The 25097-nt window shown below is 39.9% G+C and overlaps 1 protein-coding gene and 1 non-coding gene across 2 annotated transcripts in view; both read right to left on the bottom strand.

Annotated features, from left to right (window-relative positions):
* The window catches only part of LRIG3 (leucine rich repeats and immunoglobulin like domains 3), a 49649-nt gene that overhangs the window by 9676 nt on the left and 14876 nt on the right, over window positions 1-25097 (bottom strand). Inside the window, exons 4-12 of the mRNA XM_039224908.1 lie at window positions 9665-9796; window positions 8725-8868; window positions 7575-7718; window positions 7121-7264; window positions 6581-6724; window positions 5569-5649; window positions 4362-4433; window positions 1948-2019; window positions 1297-1460 (exon numbers count right to left, since the gene is read on the bottom strand). Coding sequence (XP_039080839.1) covers window positions 1297-1460; window positions 1948-2019; window positions 4362-4433; window positions 5569-5649; window positions 6581-6724; window positions 7121-7264; window positions 7575-7718; window positions 8725-8868; window positions 9665-9796 — 1097 coding nt within the window. The remainder of the gene's footprint in view (window positions 1-1296; window positions 1461-1947; window positions 2020-4361; window positions 4434-5568; window positions 5650-6580; window positions 6725-7120; window positions 7265-7574; window positions 7719-8724; window positions 8869-9664; window positions 9797-25097) is intronic.
* On the bottom strand, window positions 4820-4904 carry TRNAR-UCU. The gene has a single exon. It is a non-coding gene; the product is annotated as a tRNA-Arg (tRNA).

Genomic DNA, 25097 nt, shown 5'->3' with positions numbered 1-25097 from the left:
TTCTTCTTCTGTGGAATTAAATTCTCATCTGGTAAATCAATGTTTAGATCCACAATGGAAGGAGTGACAGAAAAATCTAAGGATACCATATGTATGTCTCAAAGTATTTGAGTCCCTATCTTGAGACTAGAGAACTGTGAAATAAGCACCATGGGAAAGGCATGGCTCAGGCCCTTCTAGATGAGTGCCAAAAGCTTATTTAGATCCAAAAGCTACATTAGACATTTTATTTCCAGAAACCGTTGGCACTGTTTAATGCTGCAACCTAAAAAAATATATTTTTCTTGTACTTGACTAAACAATCGTAGGCAAAGCAGTTTCAAATAAAATTTTTAAAGGCCAATGTAAAATTAGGTTCTGTAATATCTTAACACACATGCTAAAATTTAAGCAAACGTTGATTTCGTGTTCTATATGCACATTTATTTTTATGAAGGTTTCCATGGCAGTGAATAGTAAACAGCAGTGTGATGTAGTAGACAGAAGCCTGCACTAGGGAGATGAGAACCTGGGTTTTGATCTGATCTGCTGACTAGCTATGTGAGGTATGAGATTTCTGGCACTGAGATTCTCAGATGCTACAACAATGGACCTCATGTTTATTTATAATAAATTCAAGCTTTCTATTCCTTACAGTGCTTTACCCACTGGGAGCAAAATCGTTAGTGGCCTATCAATCATGAGCTGATAATTTTTCTCTTTTTACCCCTAATACACAGCATTTACACAGGGTTAGGTTCAGCTTCTCAACAACCCCAGGGTTGGGAAGGGCAGTCCAGAGAGTTACCATTTCACAGACATAGAGACTGAGATTTAGGGAAGCAGGAGGGCTGCCCCTGCCCCACCTTCAATTCTCCCAACACCCCATGTCCTGCTCTTTCCATCAAACTACCCTAATGTCAAAACAAAGACATTTTGGAAAACTCTCATCTGTAAGAGTAAAATTATCAGCACACTATAGACCATCTTAATCTACCTCAGCAGACATAAAAGCTTCATTAAGAGAATAGAAGCTTAGGGGCCGCCTAGATGGCCCAGTCGGTTAAGCATCTGACTTCATTCAGCACAGGTCATGATCTCACAGCTCATGAGCTCGAGCCTCGCGTTGAGCTCTGTGCTGACAGCTCTGAGAGCCTGGAGCCTGCTTCGGATTCTCTCCCTCTCTCCCTGCACCTCCCCCACTTGCACTCTTTCTCAAAATAAATAAATATTAAAAAAAAAGAGAGAGAGAGAGGGGACATAAGCTTATTAGCTGGAGGGAAAAAGGAACAAGAAAGAAGCAACAGGCACACTCACCGCACACAAAGCCATCTGGGCTAACAGCAAAAATACTTCTTCCTTTTAGCAGCTGAGGATGGGCGCAACTGGCATTCACAAAGCTCTGAAAGTTGTTTTCTGCCACCCACTGTGGGAGCCATTTTAGCTGGCAATCACACAAAAGGCTTGATGTATTTAGATGCCTGAGGAGAGTAATTACATTCAATTTGTTTTATATGAGATGCAGATTCTACAAGAAAACTAACTCAAGTAAATATTAACAAAGCAATGATTGTGAAAACCAAATACACACACCCTATGCAATAGTCTACCTTAAAACGTAAGAAACGTATTAGTGCCTATGTTGTTTGTTCTTACCGACCCACGGAGGGAGAAGGGCTGAGTTACATCAAAAACCTGTCACTACTGAAAACCTGTTATCGGATCTGCATCGCACTGCATTAGGTCTCACAAATGCACATCACAGGTTCATAACAGAAACAAAAAGACACTCTTCTTCGATAAAGGGAACAAATAACCAACTCCCTTTACTTTCTGGGATAAAAATTAAGTGATGTTAAGAACATGTTAGACACTTTTTATAGGCACGTGATCTAGGATGGCATGCCTCACGAGAGATCCCCCTGCCATATTTTATTTGAAACTCTTGGAAGGAAAAGAAAAGCTTACAGCTGCTGAAGTTTCTTCATTTGTGAAAATGCATTGCCTTGTAATGACATGATTGCGTTGTCACTCAGGTCTCTGAAAACAATCAAATCAAATACATTAGAGTGAATTATGGTCACCACATGCCTCAGGGAAAGGCTGGGCACACACGGCTCATTCACCAAACCCCTCCATGTGCTAAAATGTACAAACCGTGTGACTCCAGAAGAACATGAAGCTTGGATGAAAGAATACCTATTTGTATCAGAGGTAGGTTCTGTTATAGTAAAAGAGATTTGCTCTATGTCATTATGTGCAGGTTATTTGACTCATAAGGGCCTAAGCTGTTCTGCTATATTTTTTTTATAGTTACATGGTTTGTTCTGCTGTTATTTTATTGTTTCTCATTATTCAAGTTAGTAACTGAGAGTAACTTTTAAATATACATCTAAAATTTTTCATAGCTATGCTTTTTAAAAGACCTATCATGTATAAAATCCTTTCTATGACATGCACTGGGTTAAATGAGTTAACATTTACTCCTCACAGCAACCCAAAAGAACACGGTTTTACTACCTTGTTCAGCATGAAAGGCGCTGCTAAGATGTAAACTCAATTATTTTCAATTTCAAAACCTCTGCTCTTAGTAGCCCACCTGCAACACATGGGTCATCGCTAGAGATGGCCTGGTGTTCGGATGAGATGTACTTTTGCTGTAACACACTCTGGGCAGGGCGTTAATAAAACCAGAGAATATTCTAGGCTGACTTTATTTTTAACTAGTACCTACAAGCAGTTTGAATTAAAGCACTCTCCACAATAATTACTACTCTGGTTTTCTTTATGGGGTCAGAGTATACAAAAAGGATTTTGAAGGAGACAAATGAGGGGCAACAGAGGACAGAGTGAAGGTACCAAACACGGGCAGAGAAAGAGGCTGGGAGAGTCAAGAAGGCTTAGAAAGCCGAAGCCGAGGTTAACACTCCACTGATCCACTAATTCCACTTTCCCAGAAATGGAATGGGTCAGATGACAAGCCCTTTGGCTAGTTTCCCTGTGAAAATAATTTGTTTCAAAAGTCCAGCAACACTGGTCTGCCCTTCCAAATTTTACTTTTCAGAATCACCCTCCTCCAGCCCAAACTGTTTCTGTCAATGTGGCTAGCCATCCCAACCTCCCTCAAACTAACAAGTGAGTCAGAAGACAAGGAGGGAGTCACGGATAATGGCGAAACCTTCTCTCCACACACAGTGCAAATGTGGGTACAACCAAATGTGTTGCAAATTAGGAGGTGTTTTGTCCACGTCAATAGGTACTAACCCTTTTGGCTACACACATTCCCTAGAAGAATGGAGGTATCTGATACTACTTTGTACTTTTGCAGACAAGTATACAACACAGATCCAGTTGTAAGAAGCTAGTTGGTTTAGTGCTCATGCAGGTTTTGACTCCTATCAAGGGTGGCTAGCTTGCCCTCCTAGTGGCTGGAAACAGGTGGGCCCCTGAATGTCATTTCAAAACTGTGTGCCAGGAGATGCTAAGAGGAGATGGTGCAGAGCTCCTGGAGGCGAGACATTGTACAGCACAGGGGACGCCTACATGGAGGCAGCCCTGGTTTGAATCCTACTTCTCTCAATTGCTAGCTGATGGGTTGGTAGCAAAATGGAACAAGAGAAAGAACAAAGGAGGACAATGGACCGTATGCTTTACAATTAACCACAACAACAAACTAATAAAAGGCTCTAAGTAGTGTTACTACTCTCCTAGTGTCACTCCTAATGACCTCAGGTAATTGCCTTTTTTAATCTTTAAAATGCAAGTCACCCTCTTAACTGTTCAATGGAATCCATGGACACTCTGAGCCTCCATTTCTTTACTTAAAAATAAAGGTAATAATAGCTATTCAACAGTTTTCTTTCCTTAGAGAGAGGGCAAGCAAGGGAGAGGGACAGAGGAAGAGAGAGAATGTTAAGTAGGCTCCATGCTCAGCGCGGAGCCTGATGTGGGGCTCAATCTCATGACCCTGGGATCAGGGGCTGAGCCAAAATCAAGAGATGCTCAATTAGAGGTGCTCCTGAATAGTTTTGAGGATTAAATGAGAATATACATAAATACCTGGCATAATGCCTGATGTATAGTAAGTATATAATAAATGGTAGATTTTTGAAAATTAAATATGTCCCTACTTTAGAAAAATAACTAAAAGAAAATCTAATAATGTGTAACAATATCCTCAAATGAAAAGGAAAATATCTCTCTATATACTTCCACATAGATACGGATAGGTAGATAAATGGGTAGAGGACAAGCAGATGTGTAAATATACTTTATGCTACAGAAAGGATGCCAATGAAATTACATTCTACTTTATCTTTCATGACACATACATAGATAACCATCTCAGACTCCTTTAGGGTAACTAAATTCCAGATACTCACAGATGCTCTAATGCGTCCAAACCAGTAAAGGCTTTTTTGGTAATAGATCGAATCCGGTTCCCCTGGAGTATTCTGGAAAAAAAAAAATTACATTGGAACAGTTAAAGCCATTTGAGGATGGGACTCTCATGAAAAGAACTGCTTTTAGAATCATTTGTGAATAATTCTATTTTCTTCAATTAAATAATATATCCTGTAAAAATGCATCCATGTCATCTATTTCAGTAATCCACTTCAGCATGGTCTCAAAGCATTCAGCAGCAAACGCCACAAAAATAGATATCCAATAAGTTACTCTGGCAGTTAAAGTGGTGATTTAAAAAAACTTTTTTTAATGTTTTATTTATTTTTGAGAGAGAGAGAGAGAGAGAGAGAGAGATAGCGTGAGCAAGGGAAGGGCAGAGAAAGAGGGAGACACAGAATTTGAAGACAAAGTCCAGACTCTGAGCTGTCAGCAGAGCCTGATGCGGGGCTCGAACCCACGAACCGTGAGATCATGACCTGATCAGAAGTCAGATGCTCAACCAACTGAGCCACCCAGGCACCCCAAAGCAGTGATTTCGAGCCTTTTTAGGAAGAGGTAGCAACTTTCTTCCACATAAATGGTGTCAAGAACTATAAGCAGTAAAGCAGGTAATAGTGGAGATCTTCTCTCTCTCCTTCCTCCCCATGGACACTTTCATCATCCACAGAAGCTTAGGGAGATAGGGAGTTCAACTTGAAAACTTAAAATGGAGAATCTGGCTATCTACAAGACCACTTTAAGGCTAAACAGAAGCATGTGTTTCTCTTGTACTGCTTGGAACCTACTGCAGTATTATCAGTGGACACTGGATCACTCCACTTCAACACTTCTGTGAGCAGAATACAACTGTGAACTTTTCAAAATGGCAGACTTAGTAAGCATGTTAACTTTTACATAATGATACTCCCAAGAGCCTAAACACTCAAAACAAGTTAACACTCTTATCTAGATATTTAAATAAGTTACAACTCACCAAAGTGTTGAGCAAAACCACTATCTCAAGGAAGAAAAGCTAACTAATATCCATCTTGTGTAACAAGACTCATTTGGGGAAATGACCAAGGGAAGCAACCAGAAAATGCCTTTAGTTCTAAACTCTCTCAAATGTGAACCTGGACTGGACTTCAGTGAAAGTGTAGGTCAGAAAGTGAGGCAAACATGAAGCAAACAAATCCCACTCACAGCCGCCTTAGTTTGTCAAGCCCAGAGAAAGCACCGTTCATGTCTTCAATAGTCCAGGAAATTTCATTGTTCTTCAGATCCCTAATTATTAAAAGAGATGTTACTAAAACTGGTACCAGGTATTAACACAAGAAACAAGCACTCCCCTTAAAGATACGCTCAGAAAGCTAAGATCACCACCCAGGTGGCATGTAATTTGTAATAAATTCCTCATAATCCCCCACATCATCTCCACCCCTTTCGAAACAATAGAAAACTTTCTCCCTGTCCTACTCTCTCAACAACATTTTAAGTTTTTTTTTTTTTTTTTGCCCCAAATCAGGACAGTTGACTCTGTCCTATTAATTCCTCTATCAAGATGACTACATTCTCAAAGACCTGAACAGTCTGAAAAATACATTAAACTTTAAAACCACCAACCACATAAGCAGGAGTTGGCCAAAGCACACAGCATGTCTTTCAGTTATGTCATGCTTCAAATAGTGAACAGAGCAAAAATTTCTGACAGTGCAAAAACCAAAAGCCTATTGCACAACATTAAAATGAACATTGCAGAGATTTTTCTTCTAAGGTCAATTAATCCAAAATTTTCTCTTCTTTCTCTTAGAGGGATCAAGTCTGGATATAACTTGTATGATAAACAGGCATCTATCTTCCTTTGCTGCCCTTTTAGATCTTTTTGCTCTGGGTAATTTCTAATCTGTGTTTTTATAAAGAAAAATCAGTGGGTTTACAATTGTTTCCCTTTTGAGCAGTTACCAACTTCCTGGAGATCCTGAGAAGGCTAAGTGTAATCATCAAACCAATCTGATCATTGTCCTTTTTTATCCCTCTAAGAAACACATATGGATGAAATGGACCTATTTTAATCAAACTGATCTGGGAAAGATTAAGACACTCCTTCTGAGGCTGTGTATATTTCCTTCACAACAAAGGAAATCTGCTTGGAGAAAAGTGGGCACATTTAGGAACCAATTAGGTACACGTATGGAGAGCAAAATGTGTAACTTACAAAGTCTTTAAACTGGAAAGCCCCCGGAAGGCACAATCAGCAATGTAGCTGACTTTGTTATTCCCAATGTGCAGTGTATTTAGTAAGCTTAGGCCCAGGAAGCTTGAATCATCCAACCTCGATAAGTGATTGAAAGTTAGGTCCCTGTAAAAACAGAAAATAAAAAACAAATAACAGCTTTTATTTTACAATTCAACACAATGACTTGTTTTCTAAACAACAGGTAATACAAGTAACCACAATAATTCTTATTTTAACACGCTGCCTTCTTAATAATACCCAGGTAAACATCATTTCTAATCCTAGTAATTAAAAAAATTCTCTTTATTTGAAAATGACCGTCACTGATTTAGCCCATGTGCCCCAGAAGTCAAACAGCAGAGTTGGCTTCAACTTATCACAACACAAATATGACTAGGTTGCATGTGAAAATAGCTGTCACCTTGGAAACTCTGTTATGAAAATGTCACAGATCAGTGGTAAGTCATGCTCTGGCATGATCCCGGCTCTCACACCTGGGGAGAGTAAAAGGCAACTCACAGCTCACTGAGTTTCTGGCAGAACTCCCAGGCATCAGGGCTGATCCTGTTGATGGCATTTTGGCTGAGATGAAGTTCCTGCAGCATCAGCAAGCCGTAAAGCCAGCCTTTGGTAATCTCTGTTAGGTTGTTATGGTCCAGCTGCCTACATTTACAATAAGAATCAAAAGCAGGATCAAAAGTCCATTATCTGGTCTTTTCAAAGGAGACATATGATTACAACCTATTACATATTCCTATTGTTACAAGATGTTTAGCTTCTGTGATATAAAGACATCGGCCAAAAATGCCATGTGCTTCTAAATTCTCAGTCACATTACTTGAAACAAAACTGGGTATTATAAGATTGTAAATTGTGAGATTTTAACATAGGATTTCAAATAAAGCTACTGCATGTTCACTGAGCACTCCATGAACGTACTAACCTAAGCAGGAATTATATAAGCCACACTTACAAGATTTCCATGTTGCTCAGCCCCCAAAAAGCTCCATCCATAAGTTTTGTTACTCCATTTCTTTGCATTTTCAGAGACTTCAGAGAACCAAGCCCTTGGAATGTGAGCCCATCCACGTTTCTAATCTTGTTTCGGTTCAGTTCACTGCGTTGGATATAACAGTTAAACAGCTTATATGACAAATTCTGGAGTTAGTAATAAAATGCGACATTACTACAATATAGTTAAACCAGCCGGTATTAAAAATTACATAGAATGTTTTAAATTTCTAAACATTTTTAGTGAGAAGAATTCTGATTTATCAGCAGTGAGGACATTTCTTTCTGAAATGTGTGATGTATTTTTAGAATAATGACATACTGAAACTAGACTACACTTTAATTTCTAAATGGTCACCTACTCAGTATATTTGTTTCTAAAGTATCCAGAGTGAGGATACTGAATATAATGTTAAAACCTGAGGTCTATTTCAGGGGCAGGGCTGTCAAGCTTAGCCTGCTTACAAAAGCTGGTTACTCTCTTTGACGATTCTTTTTATGTTTAATGCCTTCTCTTTAAGGCAGTCGTTTTCAACCCTGGTTGCACACGAGTCACCTGGGGAGTTTTAAAAATTACCAAAGCCTGGATCTTACCCCCAGAGGTTCTATTATAATTGGTCTAGGGTGTGGCCTGGACACTGAGAGTTTTAAAAGTTCCCTGGTGTCTATAATGTGCAGTCAGGGTTGAAAACCACTATGTTGCAGGAGCCTGTTCACAGATCATTCCACCACTGTTAACGAGACAGTTCTCTGCAGCCACTTAAGCTATCAGAGCCTCCTGGAGCTGTCGGTATTATTCTCATAAACCACAGCTGTTGAGAGTCACCACGATGTCTTCAGTGCCACAATGACGCCTTTGTGTGGACACTGTTCAGTGACTACCCTGTGCATTCCTTCAGTAACAATCTAACGTGTCCGGTCAGGCAGGAGTTTGCACTAGGTGACTGCGAAGGCTCTTTGCGTTTCCTAAGTTCTACCACTCCAGTTCTCAATGGGAAGACAGCTACATCCTTGCTTCTAAAGTCGCTGGGCCACGTTGTGGATTTTAGGCAACAGACACCAAGGGTTTAGAAGAGCGGCAGACACAATATCTAAGAGAACATTTTACTTACAGGTGTTGTAGTTGGGACAGTTTGAACATCTTGGGTGGGAGAGCCGAGATTCGGTTCCTGTTCAGCTTCAACACCAGGAGCGTGTTGGCCAAACTGTCAAAGTACCCAGGTTCCATTGACGTGACCCGGTTGCTGTTGATATACCTGTTAAAGGTTTGAAAATGAGCTTCTCTTTCTGGTTCTTTGGAAAGTTAAAGCACAAACAGTCTCTGTATTATAATGTCCAGAGAACCTAACCATCATTTGTAACAACGGACAGTTTAAAAATTAAGTATTCAGGTCCTTGTGGACCAATGCTGGCTAGGGTTCACACACTGCTCAGGAAAGAGGGACTGGAATATCTGAAGGTTATACAAATTTGTTAGAGACACTTATCCAATTTTTAGAAAACTCATTTATTAATGAAACAAGGAGTGGTTTAATTTTTTCAAAGGAGCACTTTTAATTCCACATATTTTTTCTATCAAAGGATGTCTAAATTTTTTAGAGTTTGTATTTTTTAAAATGTCTATTTCTATGTGTGTATGAGAGAGAGGGAGAGAGAGCGCAAGAGTGAGCATGCATATGCATGCACGAGTGGGGGGAAGGGCAGAGAGAGAGAGACAGAATCCAAAGGAGGCTCCAGGCTCCGAGCTATCAGCACAGAGCCTGATGCAGGGCTTGAACTCATGAGATCCTGAGCTGAGCCAAAGTCAGACAACCAACTGACTTAGCCACCCAGGTGCCCCAGATGTCTAATTTTTTGTAATCCAAAAGTACAACAACAAAATAAAAATTGTGGTTATTTGGGCAAATTACACATCAATAAAAACTTACATGGCTGATACATCAGGATTTTAAAAAAGGCAGATTTCATTATATCCTGAAGTGGATTTTTTGTTATTATTAAATGATATTTTCATCATAGGTGAATATTTTTGTTAAATAAGAACTGACTTACAGATATTTGAGTTGTAGAGGTGGAAGGGGAATTTTAAGCTCTGAAATATTATTGCTGCTCAGGTCCAAAGTTTCAAGGGATTGAAATTGTTTCAGATGTTCAGGTAATACTTCAACAATCCTGTTTCCAGCTCTGGAATTTAAGAATAACAAAGATGACAACGTTAACAGCACAACAATCTGAAAGGCCATTCCTAATTTGTTCTTCAGAATTATGAAAAACTGATTGTTCTACACTGTACTTTTAAAAGTTAAGCAGCAATTCTTAAGTCACTTCAATTTCGCCTTAAACAGTAAATCATAATATTAGAATGTATGGAAAACATTATTATATAAATCTGAATGTGTTTAATAGCTGTGGCTACCTGGTGCTATGCACTTAAATTGATTTTTCTTTATGTTATTTTGTTACCAGTCCTTCTTCCTTATCATTTTATTATATGTTATGTAAAATGACTAACACCAAGTTGGCATTCTACACACTAACACACACTGGTGTGTTAGTTCCCTCTTCTTGATTCCTAATCTATTTCTAATTCTTCTCCTGAAGAGTACCCACACTACAGGTACGAATAAACTTAAAATACTCATGACTGAGGTTGTTTTTTAAAGCCACGCTAGAGAGCTCTCTTTTTCTTTAAGAGACAGTAAGTTTCAATGTATTGCTATGTAGTCTTCAAAACCAGTGGATATGCCCCAGGGCTTTGAATATGATAAAAGCATTACATAAAAGCACAGCAGTCTAAAGAATTCCTAGAGAACTAGATTCATAAAGTTTGACATTAACAGTCTTTAACACCAGACCATGATGACCAATAGCGTAGGCACATGTAGCACTTTAAATTCAAATTGTTGAAATTCAGTTCCTTAATCACAGTAGCCACATTTCTCCTCAACAGCCACATGTGCTTGGTGGCTGTCAAATGGGTCAGTGCACATACAGAACATTTCATCACTGAAAGTTCCACTGGTGAGCCCTACACTAGACCACAAATGAAAAACAAAACAAAAAAAGAAGCCAAGTCAAATTTCTAAAAAGGTCATCAATAAAACAACTTTCAAGGGGGAAATACAGCATTAAACGACAACCTTGCTTAGAAAACAGGAATCAAAGTGATGTGCAAACCATCTCATTTGTCATATTAGATCAGGAGGCTTGGGCTTCTTAAACCATCATTTGGTGGTGGTGGGGGGGGGACAACATGTCAAGGTAGGAAGCGTAGGAAGGCCAGAATGAAAACAGAGTCTACCTATAAAAGAAGCTCTCTTTACAATACAAGAACAGTGAAACCATCTGAAGGCTCTAGGCAGAACTCTGTAGGTGAATGTCACATGCTGCCATCTTTATACAGAGTCTACAGTTAAGCCTCATTTAATGAGAAAACCTAGGAAATATAGCTTATATGTGTATCTTTGTACCAATAACTTATTTCTATACTGCATTCAGTTTATTAAGCTCTTTTGCATTATTATAACTCACAGGCCTCTCACAATCTCAGAAGGTCCCTGAGTTAGGAATACCCTGTATGTATTTTCACAAAATCCTTCATTGTGTTCTGACACTGCACTTTTACACTGCAGATTTTCTCTACCATACTGTGAGCTCGTCTAAAGTAGGGATAGGTCTCTACCCCTCTGTCTTGGATTGTATATGAAATCTAATAATGTGGAGAACATCTCACATGTCAAGCTGAGGCTAACTAAGCATTTTTTCATATATTATGCCATTTAATCATAATAGCATTTCTCTGGTATGGATATCTAGACAACTGTAAAATTAGGAAACTAGAGCTTTTAACCTAACAAAGCCATACTGGTCCCAAAGGAAGGCTTATTTCACAGAGTACAGTGTCAGATATATTCTGGCAATTAAATTCTTACATGGAGATGCACATCCATAAAGGGCCACTACTTCTCACCCTTGCAGGTATGTTTAGCTTCTGGTTTCAAACTAATGTGGAAATCAACACTGGCTCATAGAGCCATCACCATACCAACACTAAGGATGCCCTGGAAACAGGGTCTCCCCAGTCTTGCCTGTACTGCAGGAAGATAAGCCAGGGGGTTTGCATGTATTTTTGCCATTCACCAGAGTAGAAGACTGACTTCCTGAATATGTGCCTATGTCAGGTGCTGAGTTCCCCGCAGGAAAGGACAATAAGAGCAGAAAACAGGTTGGATGCTTTCTGTTTAAACAACAAACAGAATTTTTGAAAATATTTTTAAAACCCTCCATCTGTTACTTTTAAGGACTGCAGGGATTCACATTTTGATCCAAGTCATCTGGGAATCTTAACTCTAAGTTTTGAAAGATCCTATAAAGGGAACAGGCATAGGTGATGTGTATCTTAAGAGCTGAATCTGTCTGAGATAACAGTAAGGTTAAAAAAAAAAAAAAAGGATTAACAGTCCTATTTACAAGTAACAAATATCAAGCCCCGTAACTTAGACTCCCATAAAGTCTTAGAGACTTTGTTTAGAGTCAAGTCAGCCATGACCTCTGATTTTGACCATTTCCCACATCTGGATTTGCCAGTGTTTAAACTCCTTGATCTAGTTGTGAGGTATAGGGTAATGCAAGCGAGACAATTAGTCAATTTCTAGTCCCGGAGATGGATTTAGTCCAAGAGAAAAGCCACAGGGCCTTAGGGTCAGGGTGTGTGGGTTAAATAAAACCACACTTTAGGGGACAAAAATGTTCTCTTAAACATATAATCCAAATGTTTGCATTACCAGGATGTCCTCCCACAAACAGGAGAGTAACCCTGAAATGCCCCTCTGTCTCCACCTCCCTCCCCTGTCCCTAGTCGATACTTCCCATCAAACTTTGCATCTGGATTTGGCCCCCAGGCTGTCTGACGCTGGTACAGCTACGCTTAACATTTAACAACACAAAATGCTCAGCCATAGATTTTTGCAATAAATGGAACAACCTGGTTTTTTGTGGGAAGAAGAGGGAGGCCTACAGGTGCCCATCATGTTGGTCAAATAAGGCTACAAGTTAGATAACAGGCCATACAATCTTTGGTTTATATGTTCGTTTGTTTATTAAGTAATTATGAACAAGGTATTAAAACTGCCAATTACTTGAGTGACGAATAAAATTTTCCTTGCAGTTAAAGTATGCTCCAGCCAAAGCCAGCAATTTCCTGAACTGCACACTTCCTAAATTGCAGTGTGAAAGTGCTCAGTTACAGACGGAGCATGCACAGTGCCCTCTTTGTCAGCCCTGCTTCCTCGCACAAACATCCCTCACAACTGCCAGGATAATAGTCCCTGTATCACAGAATTTTAACGCTGTTCTAATGGAACTGAATTAAATCCAAATACCAGTTTCATATTAGCACTCAGACTAACTGACAAATAACCATCTGATATGTACCAGTTTAAACAAAACAAACTTGCTTTATATCATGCAAAAGTTTTTAAAAAAGGAGACAGCTCCATTAAAAACTAGATTGAAAAACCTTTTTAATCACCTAAAACCCTCAAAATAAACCTAATTCTAATAGAGTTGGTCACAAGTAGCCGCTTCTAAAAGACAAAGATTCAATTCAACTCCAGCTTTAATTTTTCTCCAAACATGGATAAAAGCCAAAATTGGTGAACACACTAAAAGCATTGCAGTGAATATTTTTGGCTGGATATGTGCAATGCTTTAACGAAAACAAAACAAAGCAGTGTGAATGCCTTTTTCCACGATTTGATGTGAAAATGGCATCTCTACATTGTTCAAAACTGACAATATGTACATTGTATAAGTACTGGAAGGCATCTCAACCTTGTGCAAAGCCACCTCAAAAGGACCCTGAACATTTTGGTCATCTGTGTCTGTTGACAGTACAAGGTGTTCCAAGGTCAAATCACTGCCGAGGTCAAGTATAATTAGTCCCTTGTGGACACACACAGGTTTGGGGGCTTGGGCAGTCAGAACACAGATGGTTTCTTGAGGCTTCCAAGAAGCCAGAGGAAAAACAGGAGTCCCAGGTATTTTAGCCTTGGCTTCTCAGGCCCAACCATACTGGTTTCACTTTGTTGCTAATTTCCCCCTTCCAGCCCACCTTGCCTAATACCTTTAGAATGCAGACGCACATAGAGTTTACCATTTGCTTATGGGATATGGGCTCTGACAGTGCTCAAGATCTAACAAGTAACAAGATGGATATGGTCCCTGACTTCACAGAGCTTACATTCTGGTGGGGCAAAGAGGCAGATGAAACCAGTCACCAGAGTGGTAACTGCTGTGATAAGACTGTAGTGGGAGAAGAACGAGCAGCCTCCTAAAAGGGGCAGGAATGGTCAGCAGAGCCTCCCAGGGCAAGGAGACTGGGCTAGCGTTCCAAGCAGAAGCAAGTAGGAGTAAGGCATGGCTTCCCTTTGAGGAAATGAAAAGAAGCAAGCCTTGATGGCTAGAGTAGAGAGTTCCTGGGTGAAGACTGGGGAGAGGTGAATCCAAGAGTGAGGTAGCTTGGAGAAGAGGAGTATAGGTCAAGTGGGACCCTGTAAACCATGGCAGGCTTTGGGCCTTGATCTCAATCAGCTGGGGGAGGAGGGCAGAGGACTTCAAACATGGGGTGACAATGTAAGATGTGCATTTTAGAAAGGCTGCTCTGGCAGTGGTAGGGAGAAATACTGGTGGGGGACAGGCAAGGCCAGGGGCAGGGGCACCAGGAGGTGCAGAGGATCAATGACGGTGTGGCGGGCTAACAATGACCTCCTGACCAGCGATCCACTTTGGGGGCGAAGCACCACTCTGCATCTGATTCCCTAGGCCACAGGCTGTGCTCTCCTCCTCCCCTGACATTCAGGCTCAGATTTCCAGCTCTGTAGCGTCTGGACACTGGAACCCAATCCGGCACCAATCTCCACTGCCATGCGCGTGTTGTGCTGTTGACATGGAAGGCCTTCTGAAGCATGGGGCACGGACTAGGATTGCACCTCGCTCAGGTGTGAGATGCTACTGACCAGAATAGCCCTGTACTAGCAGTTTAAGGTCTGTAATCACTGGGAAAATGCATAAATGTGTTATTCTCATCAATGAGAATGTCCAAATTGTCCTGATACTCTGAACACCTGCACTCAATGTAAACCAAACTATTAACAATAAAATATAATTCATGAAGCTAGTGACATGATCGCTTGGTATGATGATTTACCTTGTGACTCACTGCTATCTCCACAAAGACTCTCAAAAGAATTTCATGGACTCTTACTTAAGTGGATATAAATGGTGTCAGTTTATTTCTAGAGTCTGAAAGAAGAGTGGAATATTCTTTGTGAGGAACCAGAATATCAGGTGGTTTTTTTTTTCCCCACACTGGAATTCCTGAACCAATTAAACTACAGCTTCTTTTTTTTTTTTTAATATTTTTATTTATTTCTAGGAGAGACAGAGAGAGACAGCGTGAGCAGGGGAGGGTCAGAGAGAGAGGGAGTCACAGACTCTGAAACAGGCTCCAGGCTCTGAGCTGGCAGTCAGCACAGAGCCCGACGCAGGGCTCGAACCCACGAACCACGAGATCATGACCTAAGCGAAAGTCGGACGCTTAACCGACTAAGCCACCCAGGCGCCCCTAAACTGCAGCTTCTTGATGAATAAGAAATATCTGTCAATAGTTCCAACTATCTCCTACCTACTGCACAAGAGAACAGACAGCTTAAAGCCTCACAACTGTGAGGTGTAAAGACATGCAATCTTGACTCTTAGAGATGGTTATATGCATGTGGCATTCACCTTTTAGAGAAGGTGTATGCAGTGATGTTTACTCTGAACCGTAGTCTGTATGTTGCAATGCCCTCTCTTCTTAGAATGCGTTACTCTAACCACATCACTTATGCCCAATTCAGTGACAGCCACTAACAAATCCTGAATCTGTGGTCTTTCTATACATCCACAGGACAGTATTAACTGTATTGATGGGGACCAATACTGTTGGGGTCGGCCTGGCCCCAAGGAAATACTGCTTTCTATGTATAATAACCTGCAAACAACCAGTTTAGCACCCATTTATAAAAGAATTACAAGTTGTTAAAGAAAAGGTTACATTTTGAAACACATTAAAGGTCACTTACACTTCCAACAATAACCTTCTTTCCCCAACAAAATGCTTCCTTGAAAAGTACCTTAGCTAGAATAACTAACACCCCATAATATTAGGCTTCTTTCAACAGAGACTTGGCAAGCAAAGGACCTCTCCCAAGCAGATAAAAATAAACTGTCTCTGCTCATCTTTTTTCTAAAAAGATAATTAAGAAGTTTCATTACAAGAACACATGTTCAGACTGGTCCACTGGTACTGTGGCATCAAAGAATAAAGCCAATTGAGGAAACTTTTGCAAGGAGATTCTTGATTAAGAACTAATGATACTAAGCAGCAAATGAACCACTGAAAGGAGCAAAGAGTTCTTTCAGCTAAAAGCCAGGTCAACATAAAATATAATTGTCTTTCAGATCAACAACATGAATAAAGATGGCCATATTTTAATGTAGAGGTTCTGCAAAATTCAGGGCCTTCTTTATGTGCCAATTATAATACATGTTAAAAATGAAAAGAAGAAACAGGGGTCAAAAACCCATTTTCACTACATATAAACTACATATAAAGCAACCTCTTTTGGTCCCCAAGTATGAATTCAATTTAAGAATCTGTTTTTTTTTTTTTTTTGAGTTTAGTGATTTATTTGGAGACAGAGATGGCACAGTAGGGGAGGGGCACAGAGAGGGAGAGACAGAATCCCAAGCAGGCTCCATGCTGTCAGCACAGAGCCCAATGGAGCGCTCGAACTCACAAACCATGAGATCATGACCTAGCTGAAACCAAGAGACAGACGCTTAATCAAGACTGAGCCACCTGGGTGCCCAGTGTGTGAATTCAATTTAGCTCTTTACGTAAAAGAAATTTCAGGGTGAACCCCCTAATGTTAAATGCCAAAGACACTGAACAATTATCTGAATCTGTAACAATTATGTACAAAAAATTAATTTATAAAATTTAAAATTTTATAAAAAGAGGCTCTCCATAAAAGAGTTTCATATGCCAGACCACTGTTACCGTTCAGCTTTGAGTTTGAGCTTCCCTTTAACTTGGGATTTATTGTGAGTAGAGAGACTAATTCATCTTTGGTTCCCCAGAACTCAGGATTAGATGAACGGATTTGAGACCTAAAGTGACCAGTGTTTCATCTAGAAATTCTAGAACATTGGGAACATGGGAAGGATTTAGCTGAACTATGGTTCAAAACGCATATATATATATCAGAAAATGGTATGACCATTACACCTACCAGCCAAAAGAAAGCAAAACTGTCATTCCATACACCAACCAACCAGTTAAAAGTAGGATCTCCTTGAGGCAGCAACTAAAATCACAGTTCCCTAGCAAGGAGATTCTGATTCTCTTCCTGGTTCTGTGTTGATTTACTCCACTCCGTGGATCTTGAGTTTCTCACCTGTTAACCAGGAGGACACTGAATGGAATGATCTTATCCACGTCTATGGAGCTATGATACTGGATTTGGGTGATAAGCCCTGCAGAAGACCGGATTTGCCACAAAGGCTTCACAGAACCATTATTGGAAAACAAAGCCTCTTACAGAATCTGGCCTAATTTTGGGGGGGATTTCACCTCCTTCCTCTGTGGGGGAGTCCCAAGGCCTGGCTGCCCACTCTTCATGCTTGGTTCACATGCTCATTTTCCTGGGGCACATCCTCTACCAGCTTTCCAGGGAACCATGCACAGAGGTGCTTCCCTCTGCCCCCATGTTTGGAGATGGCTTTACAGGATTGACAGTTAGGTGTAGGCAGAATTTAGAAGTCAATCTCCCTTGGGATTTTGAAGACATTGTTTTACTCTATATCCACAGCACACATGGAAGCACTCACTGAGGAGCTAGAGGCCATTCTGATTCTCCATCAGGGGCTTCTCCATCAGGGTTTCTCAGACTTTGGCAGACATCAGAACTGGGGGCATGGCTTCTCTTCCAGCAGGTCTAGGTGGGACCTGAGACTCAGCATTTCTGCCAAGTTCCCCAGTGACGCCACTGTCAACCCTTTCAGGTGAGCTGTACAGGTGTTCTTCCCCTCCTCTCAGAGCTTCTTTCCTCCTGGCATACTGAAACTGCATGGTAATGTCCCTAGCATAGGTCTTTTTTCATTTTTTTAAAAAAAATTTTTAATGTTTTATTTATTTCTAGGAGAGAGAGAGAGAGAGAGAGAGAGAGAGAGATATCGTGAGCAGGGGAGGGTCAGAGAGAGAGGGAGTCACAGACTGAAACAGGCTCCAGGCTCCGAGCTGGCAGTCAGCACAGAGCCCGATGCGGGGCTCGAACCCACGAACCGTGAGATCATGAAGTAAGCGAGAGTCGGACGCTCAACTGACTAAGCCACCCAGGCGCCCTGCGTAGGTCTTTTTTCAACTGCCGGCACTCAGTAGGGCCTTTCAACCTAGTAATGTGTGTTTCTCAGTTCTGGGACATTCTTTTGTATCTCTGATAATTTCCTCCCTTCTGATGTCTCTGTAGAATTCTGATTAGACAGTTTTTAGATTTCAATCTGATACTCCTGTTTTCTCATTTTTTTCTTCTCCCATTTTCCATCCCTTTGTCTTTTGGCTCTGCTTTTTGAAAGAGTTTTCAGCTTTCTTCCAACACTTGTGTTGCCTTTTTAAGTGTCTGTTACATTTTTAATTTCTAAGAGCTCCTCCTTATTGTCTCAATATTCCTTATTGTTATTTACTAATTATTTACCATTCTTTCCTTGTTTTGTGGATATAATATCTTTCTTTCCATGCATATTAGGTGGGTTCCTTTTCCTTCCACTGTCTTTGGCTCTCTTTTCTCATTTATTTCAGTCAGACACTGATATTATTAGAATCTTCTACAAAAGTCTGGCAATCACTGGGCTATCCATTTATATTTAACAAAAAAACACTCAAGAGCATACGGAGGGTGGGGCGCCTGAGTGGCTCAGTTAGTTAAGTGACAGATTCCTGATTTCAGTTCAAGTCATGATCTCATGATTCGTGAGACTGAGCCCCACACCGGGCCACATGCTGACAGTGTGCAGAGCCTGCTTCTGATTCTCTCTCTCCCTCAAAATAAATAATATTAAAAAAAAAAAAGTTGAGGGCTGTGTGTGGAACAGACATGTTGCCTGCTGATTCCCAACCACAGGTGGCAGGCAGAGTGGCAACCTATTTCATGATGGGGCCCCACATGTCCTACTGCTCCGATCCTCCTACTGCTCCGATCCTCCAATCTCCGGTCTGGTGGGTCTAAGCATGACTGTTCACCTCTGGGAGAGCTAACAGGTAAATACGCTGAGGTGAGGGAGTGTCATCCTCAGTGTTCAGATTAGTTTAATTTCCCTGATGCTGCTCTCAATCCTCACCCCTTCTTTGCCCAGTTGGGCTTGTGTCCCAAATTCTAGAGACTCACTGTTTCAGCTCTCCAGAGGGTGTGTCTCTCAGTCTTCTGCTCATGTCAGTTACTGGGCTTTGAGTTTGGAGAAGGAATCTGGAGGTCTCACTCCTTCTTATAAAAGAGTTTTAACCTTTCCCCCATTTTCAGTCCTACTCTGCACCCTAACCTTTATAGGCTTTGAATGCTTTGAATTTCTGAACTCAGAATGGTTCTGCAGAAAAACAACAACAATAACAACAAAACTTGTTTATTTTCTCTCTTTTAAGTCAGTTACAACTTGTCCACTTGCGTGCAAAAATTTTATGACATCTCTCATGTGTACTGCCTCCTTTCCAGTTTTATCTTTGTTCCTGACTGTATGCATTTTGTTTTTAGACCTTTACTTCCCTTTTAAGGGAGTTTTAAGCAGGAGCAGGGTGAAATGAATGTATTCAGTCCACCATGCTTAATAGGAAGTCTTCAACAGAACTCTAATCAATGAAGAAAAATGGTTTTTCTCTAAAAAACAAAATAAACCACAAACCCTTCCCTCAAAAAAACTACTGTAATTTTTTGCTGGAAAAAAGTCATCCAACTTAGATTTGTATATTTTAGTGAAAAATTAGCCCATATAAAGGATTTTCACTTATGATGATGCTACAAAGCAGAAAACATGACCTCATTATTTTGAACTTCAAATTAATAAACTGTTTTCATACAGAATTAATTTTCTGTATTCATTCAGAAAATTAATTCTGTATGAAAACACCAGGCTAAATTAATGTTATTGTATTTACTGATATGGTTCACAGACGAATGGACTAAGATCACAGACACCAAATGTCTTGATTTAACCGAGTATTTAAACTGACTCTTGATCTTGGGGTCATGAGTTTGAGCCCCATGTTCAGTCTAGAGTTTAGTTAAATAAATAATTTAAAAACAAATTGTTCTTGTGAATAAGATATAGAAAATGTGGTGACGATGATCATACAGGCAATTGAGCTCACATCCCTTAACTTTTATTCACACACTGACATGAACCTTTAAAGGAAGCTGCTAGATACAAAATCAATGTACTTAAATATGGTAGGTTTCTATACACTAATAATGAAGGAGCATAAAGAGAAATTCAGAGAACAATCCTATTTACAAATGCACCAAAAATAATAAAATAAAATACTTAGGAATGAACTTATTAACCAAAGAGGTGAAAGAGCTATACTACAACACTGATGAAAGCAACTGAAGACAATCCAAAGAAATGTAAAAACATTAGAAGCTTATGGAATGGAAAACAAATATTAAGATATCTATACTACTGAAAGCAATCAACAGGTTTAATACAATCCCTATCAAAACACCAACAGCATGTTTCACAGAACTAGAATAAACAATCCTAAAATTTGTACGGAACCCTAAATAGCCAAAGCAATCTTAAAAAAGAAAAAAAAAACCCAGAGGTATCAAAATCCCAGAATTCAAAATACACTACAAAGCTATAGTAATCAAAACAGTATAGTACTGACCCCCCAAAACACACATAGATCAAAGAAAAGAAAGTTCAGAAATAAAATCCCAATTATACTGTCAGCTAATCTTTAACAAGTATATGCGATGGGGAAAAGAGGGCCTTTTCAACAAAAGGTGTTGGGAAAACTGGACAGCAACATGCAAAACAATGAAATTGGACCACTTTCTTACACCATAGAAAAAATAAACTCAAAATGTATAAAAAACCTAAATGTGAAGCCTGAAACCATAAAAATCTTAGAAGAGAGCACAGGAAGTTATTTCTAGGACACTGGCTGTAGCAACATCTTCTAGATATGCCTTCTGAGGCAAGGGAGCAATAGCAAAAATAACCTCATTGGATCTACATCAAAATAAAAACCTACATAGGGAAGGAAACTATCAACAAAACTAAAAGACAACCTACCAAATGGGAAAAGATATTTGCAAATGGCATATCCTACAAAGGGTTAGTATCTAAAATACATTAACAATTTCCACAGTTCAACACCTAAAACATAAATAATCCAATTAAAAATGGGCAGAAGGCATGAACAGACATTTCCTAAAGAAGACATCCAGATAACTGGATAACTGATAACTCATTATCAGGGAACTGCAAATCAAAACCACAAGGAGATACCACCTCACACCTGGCTGAAAGCAAAAACACAAGAAACACCAAGTGTTGGGAAGGATGTGGAGAAAAAGAAACCCTCTTATCCTGTTGGTGGGAGTGCAAACTGGTGCAGCTACTCTGGAAAACTGTATGGAGGCTCTTAAAAAGTTAAAAATAGAACTACCTTAAATGCAGTAATTAATTGTGCTACTGGATGTTTACCAAAGAATATAAAACACCCCAATGTTTACTGCAGTAGTATTTACAATAGCCAAATTATGGAAGCAGCTCAGTGTCCAGTGATAGATGAATGGATAAAGAAGAGGTGACACAACATACACACAATGGAATATTACTCAGCTATAAAAAAGAATCACATTTTGCCATTTGCAACAATGTGGATAGAGCTAGAGAGTGTAATGCTAAGCGATATAAGCCAATCAGAGAAAGAAAAATACCACATGATTTCACTCGTATATAGTATTTAAAGAAGGAAAACAAATGAGAGGGGAAAAAAAAAAAGACAAACCAAAAACACAGATTCTTAACTATAGAGTACAAATTGAGTCACCAGAGCAGAGGTGGGTGGGGGGATGGGTGAAATAGGTTATGGGAATTAAGAGTACACTTATCTTGATGAACACTGAGGAATATATGGAACTGTTGAATCACTGTATTATACACATAAAGCTAATAAAAACACTATGTTAACTACAATGGAAATAAAATTAGTAAAATGAAAAAGGAATCTGCTAGTCACTGCAATTGGGTCGTCTGGGGCCCGTGTGCTGTCAACATTCGTATGAACATGGACAGAGGTGGGAATGATCAAATGCAAATGTCATAGAATTAAACGTATACCTAATCTATTAGATGAATCATGATCCCACAACTCTCAATGCACTAAAATGATGGTCTAGAAACAATTAGGGAAATTAAGTTAGGATAAGTGTTTTTGAATGTTTAATTAATCATTTTATTTATTTATGTTTTAAATTTTTTAATGTTTTTACTTCTTTCTGAGAGAGAGAGCGCATGAGCAGGGGAGGGTCAGAGAGAGAGGGAGGTACAGAATCTGAAACAGGCTCCAGGCTCTGAGCTAGCTGTCAGAGCCCGACACGAGGCTCGAACCCACGAACTGTGAGATCACGACCTGAGCCGAAGTCGGACGTTCAACCGACTGAGCCACCCAGGCACCCCTAATTAATCATTTTAAAAAGGTCTATGTGAAAGCAATTCTCATGAAAATGACAAGATACCTGGGGAGCTTGGCTGACCACAACTCAATATGAGCCAATAATACTACATAGTCCTTAAAAAGCTAGTACAATTTAAGCTTCATTAATGTCCAGTAATCTGGTCAACAGACATGGTCCCACCATATGTTATGCTGGCCTTACCTCAAATATCCTGTCTGGGCACATTTTACATTGTCATGGTTGATGATGTGTGTATAGGAGAACTTTAAGCATCTAGACCTGCACTGTCCAGGACAACTGCCACTGGACATGTGCAGCTATTTAAATTTAAATTAAGTAAAATTAAAAATGGAACTCTTCAGTACACTAGCCACATTTCAAGTGTTCAATATGTACGTGTCTAGTAGCTACCACAGTGCACACCACAGATATAGAAAATTTCCATCACTGCAGAAAGTGCCAGTGAATAGCACTATCTAGACTCCATATCATATAGGAAAGGGTAACTGGAATTTGAGCTAGTAAAAGAGAAGGCTTTAAGAAAATCTTATATTTTAAGATTGTAGGTATTACTATGCAGAAAATAGAACAAAGCTGTTTTCCCTAACACAGAGAACTAAGACAATAGGTAAAGGGAAGGGAAGAGATCAGCTTAACAAATAAAACCTCCTAGTAACTACAACTATTCACAATGGAATGGCCTATTACCAAGAAGGAAGACTTTGACCCTGGAAGTGCTCAAAGGGAGGCTGGATAACCTCTTTTTCCAGAGATTTCTCCATAGAGAAAATTGTTTTCCCATTCTAAGTTACTAGGATTGCAGCAGATACTCAAAACCAAGAAAAAATGGGTTGTGACCAGTTATACAAGCTACCAAACCATTTTAAATTCCCCTCATCCTTTAGTGGATACTTAAATGGGGATGATGGTGAGGAAGTGAAAGCAAAAAAGGCAGGAGGAGGAGGAGAGAAAAGAGGGATTTGTACAATTGCCTACTTTCTTGGTTTTGCAAACATCTATTCATCTTTAAAGAGTGATGCCTCTATTCCTCGGCTGGTACCTTGTGCAGGGTTACATGGCAATGAGTGACTAACTTCAAAAAGCATCTTATTTTTTTTTTCCTAAAAAAAAATGTTCCTTTTGATTCAATTCCAATGTTTGTTTTAGAGTAAAAACATTTAAAATCACTCATGCAGTAAAACTGTCAGTCTAGGAATGTACACCATGTTTACCCTGTGTTGTAGGGTACCTGCAGCATGAATGTTAAGTTACCTCAATATTTCATTTTGCCTTCAACCTCATTTGAGAGACTGCTCTATGTACTGCCTAAAGCTTCACAGGGAGGAAGGGAGACTCTCAGGCAGGTGATTTCATATTTATAATTGCTCTCCTTTCATGTTTTGAATTTAGTACTTATGCAACTTTCAGGCAAGGAAAGAAGCTGTGGTACTGGTTAGAGCCCTGTTTCATTGTTTTGGTCTCTCTACCTAACTAGAGCCTTGAGCTTCTCATCTATGGAAGATGGCAGCGATATTAAAATGAGGACGAGGAGGAGGAAAAGTAAGTAGGCCAGGTGAGAGACATGTTCACTCTTGCCATCCCGTCATGAAAAGCAACCGGCTGTGACTTTACTGTCTCATCTCTTGGCAGCACAAGCTTCACTGAGCACAGAAACGTCTCTGGCAGAAGTTGCACTTGATACTTCAAAGCAGCAGTCAAAATGGATAGCATAAAGTTGGGGGAAGATGAGAAAATGCCGCAGGTTCAGGTAAACACTGGTAATACAGGAGTTTTTGTGGCAAGCTATGCTGGAGGGCCTAGTTCAAGAGAGTGGGGAGTCACTTCTACGGGCTCCGAGAACCACCACTGAAGAAAGTTGTCCGCTGGGTCACAATGTCAAATCTAAGGCTGCTGCTACCTTTTAGTAATAAAAATGACTTTCAGTGTGTATGGAGAGACATGAACAGAAAGGTTAACTGAACAGTGTCTTGTACAATTAACTGTATACAATATTAATTAGGACTGGACTATCCATTCAGTCATTCATTCAACAACCACGCACTGTCTACCAGTGGCCAGGCACTCACGCTAGGGCTACAACTCGGATGAAAACATACATGCTCTCAGCTTTTATGAAGTTTCATTCTGGTGGGGAACATGGACATTAAAAAATCACAAGTACACAACTGACAAATGTAACTGCAGGTATGATAGCATCATAGACATTGTAAATAAAGGTGACAGGAAAATGTGTCAGGTGACACCTAAGTCAGAGTTAGAAAAAGGGTGAGTATTATAGGCAGAGAGGAAAGTATGCAAAGGGAAGTGATGCAGAGCAAGCTGGCACACTCCTAGAAGTGAAAGCTGAGTCTGGAGAGGGCTCAGTGGGAGAAGATCCGATCAGGCAAGAGCACTGTATGTCTTGTGAAGGACTCTGCTCCTGACCTAAGAGGAGTGGGGGATTCCTGAAGGGTTTAAAGAGCCATGGCATGATCACAAATGTATGTTTTGAATCTAAACTGAGAATTCAAACACCTAGGAAACTTGTATTGTGGGGACTGGTTTATGATTCATTATAAAGATAAACGAAGAGTATAACAAATACATCTCTGTGTATAGTAAACTATTCGATGGAACTAACATATAAACCCCAGGGATACAGGAGTGTTGATGCATAGGGGCACGTGTACCCCAATGTTCATAGC

The sequence above is a fragment of the Hyaena hyaena genome, unplaced genomic scaffold (genome assembly GCF_003009895.1).
Source record: "Hyaena hyaena isolate Hyena2069 unplaced genomic scaffold, ASM300989v1 scaffold_1807, whole genome shotgun sequence".
Lineage (NCBI taxonomy): Eukaryota > Metazoa > Chordata > Mammalia > Carnivora > Hyaenidae > Hyaena > Hyaena hyaena.
Note: the sequence above shows the minus strand (reverse complement) of the source record. Positions and strands in the feature narration are given on the sequence as shown.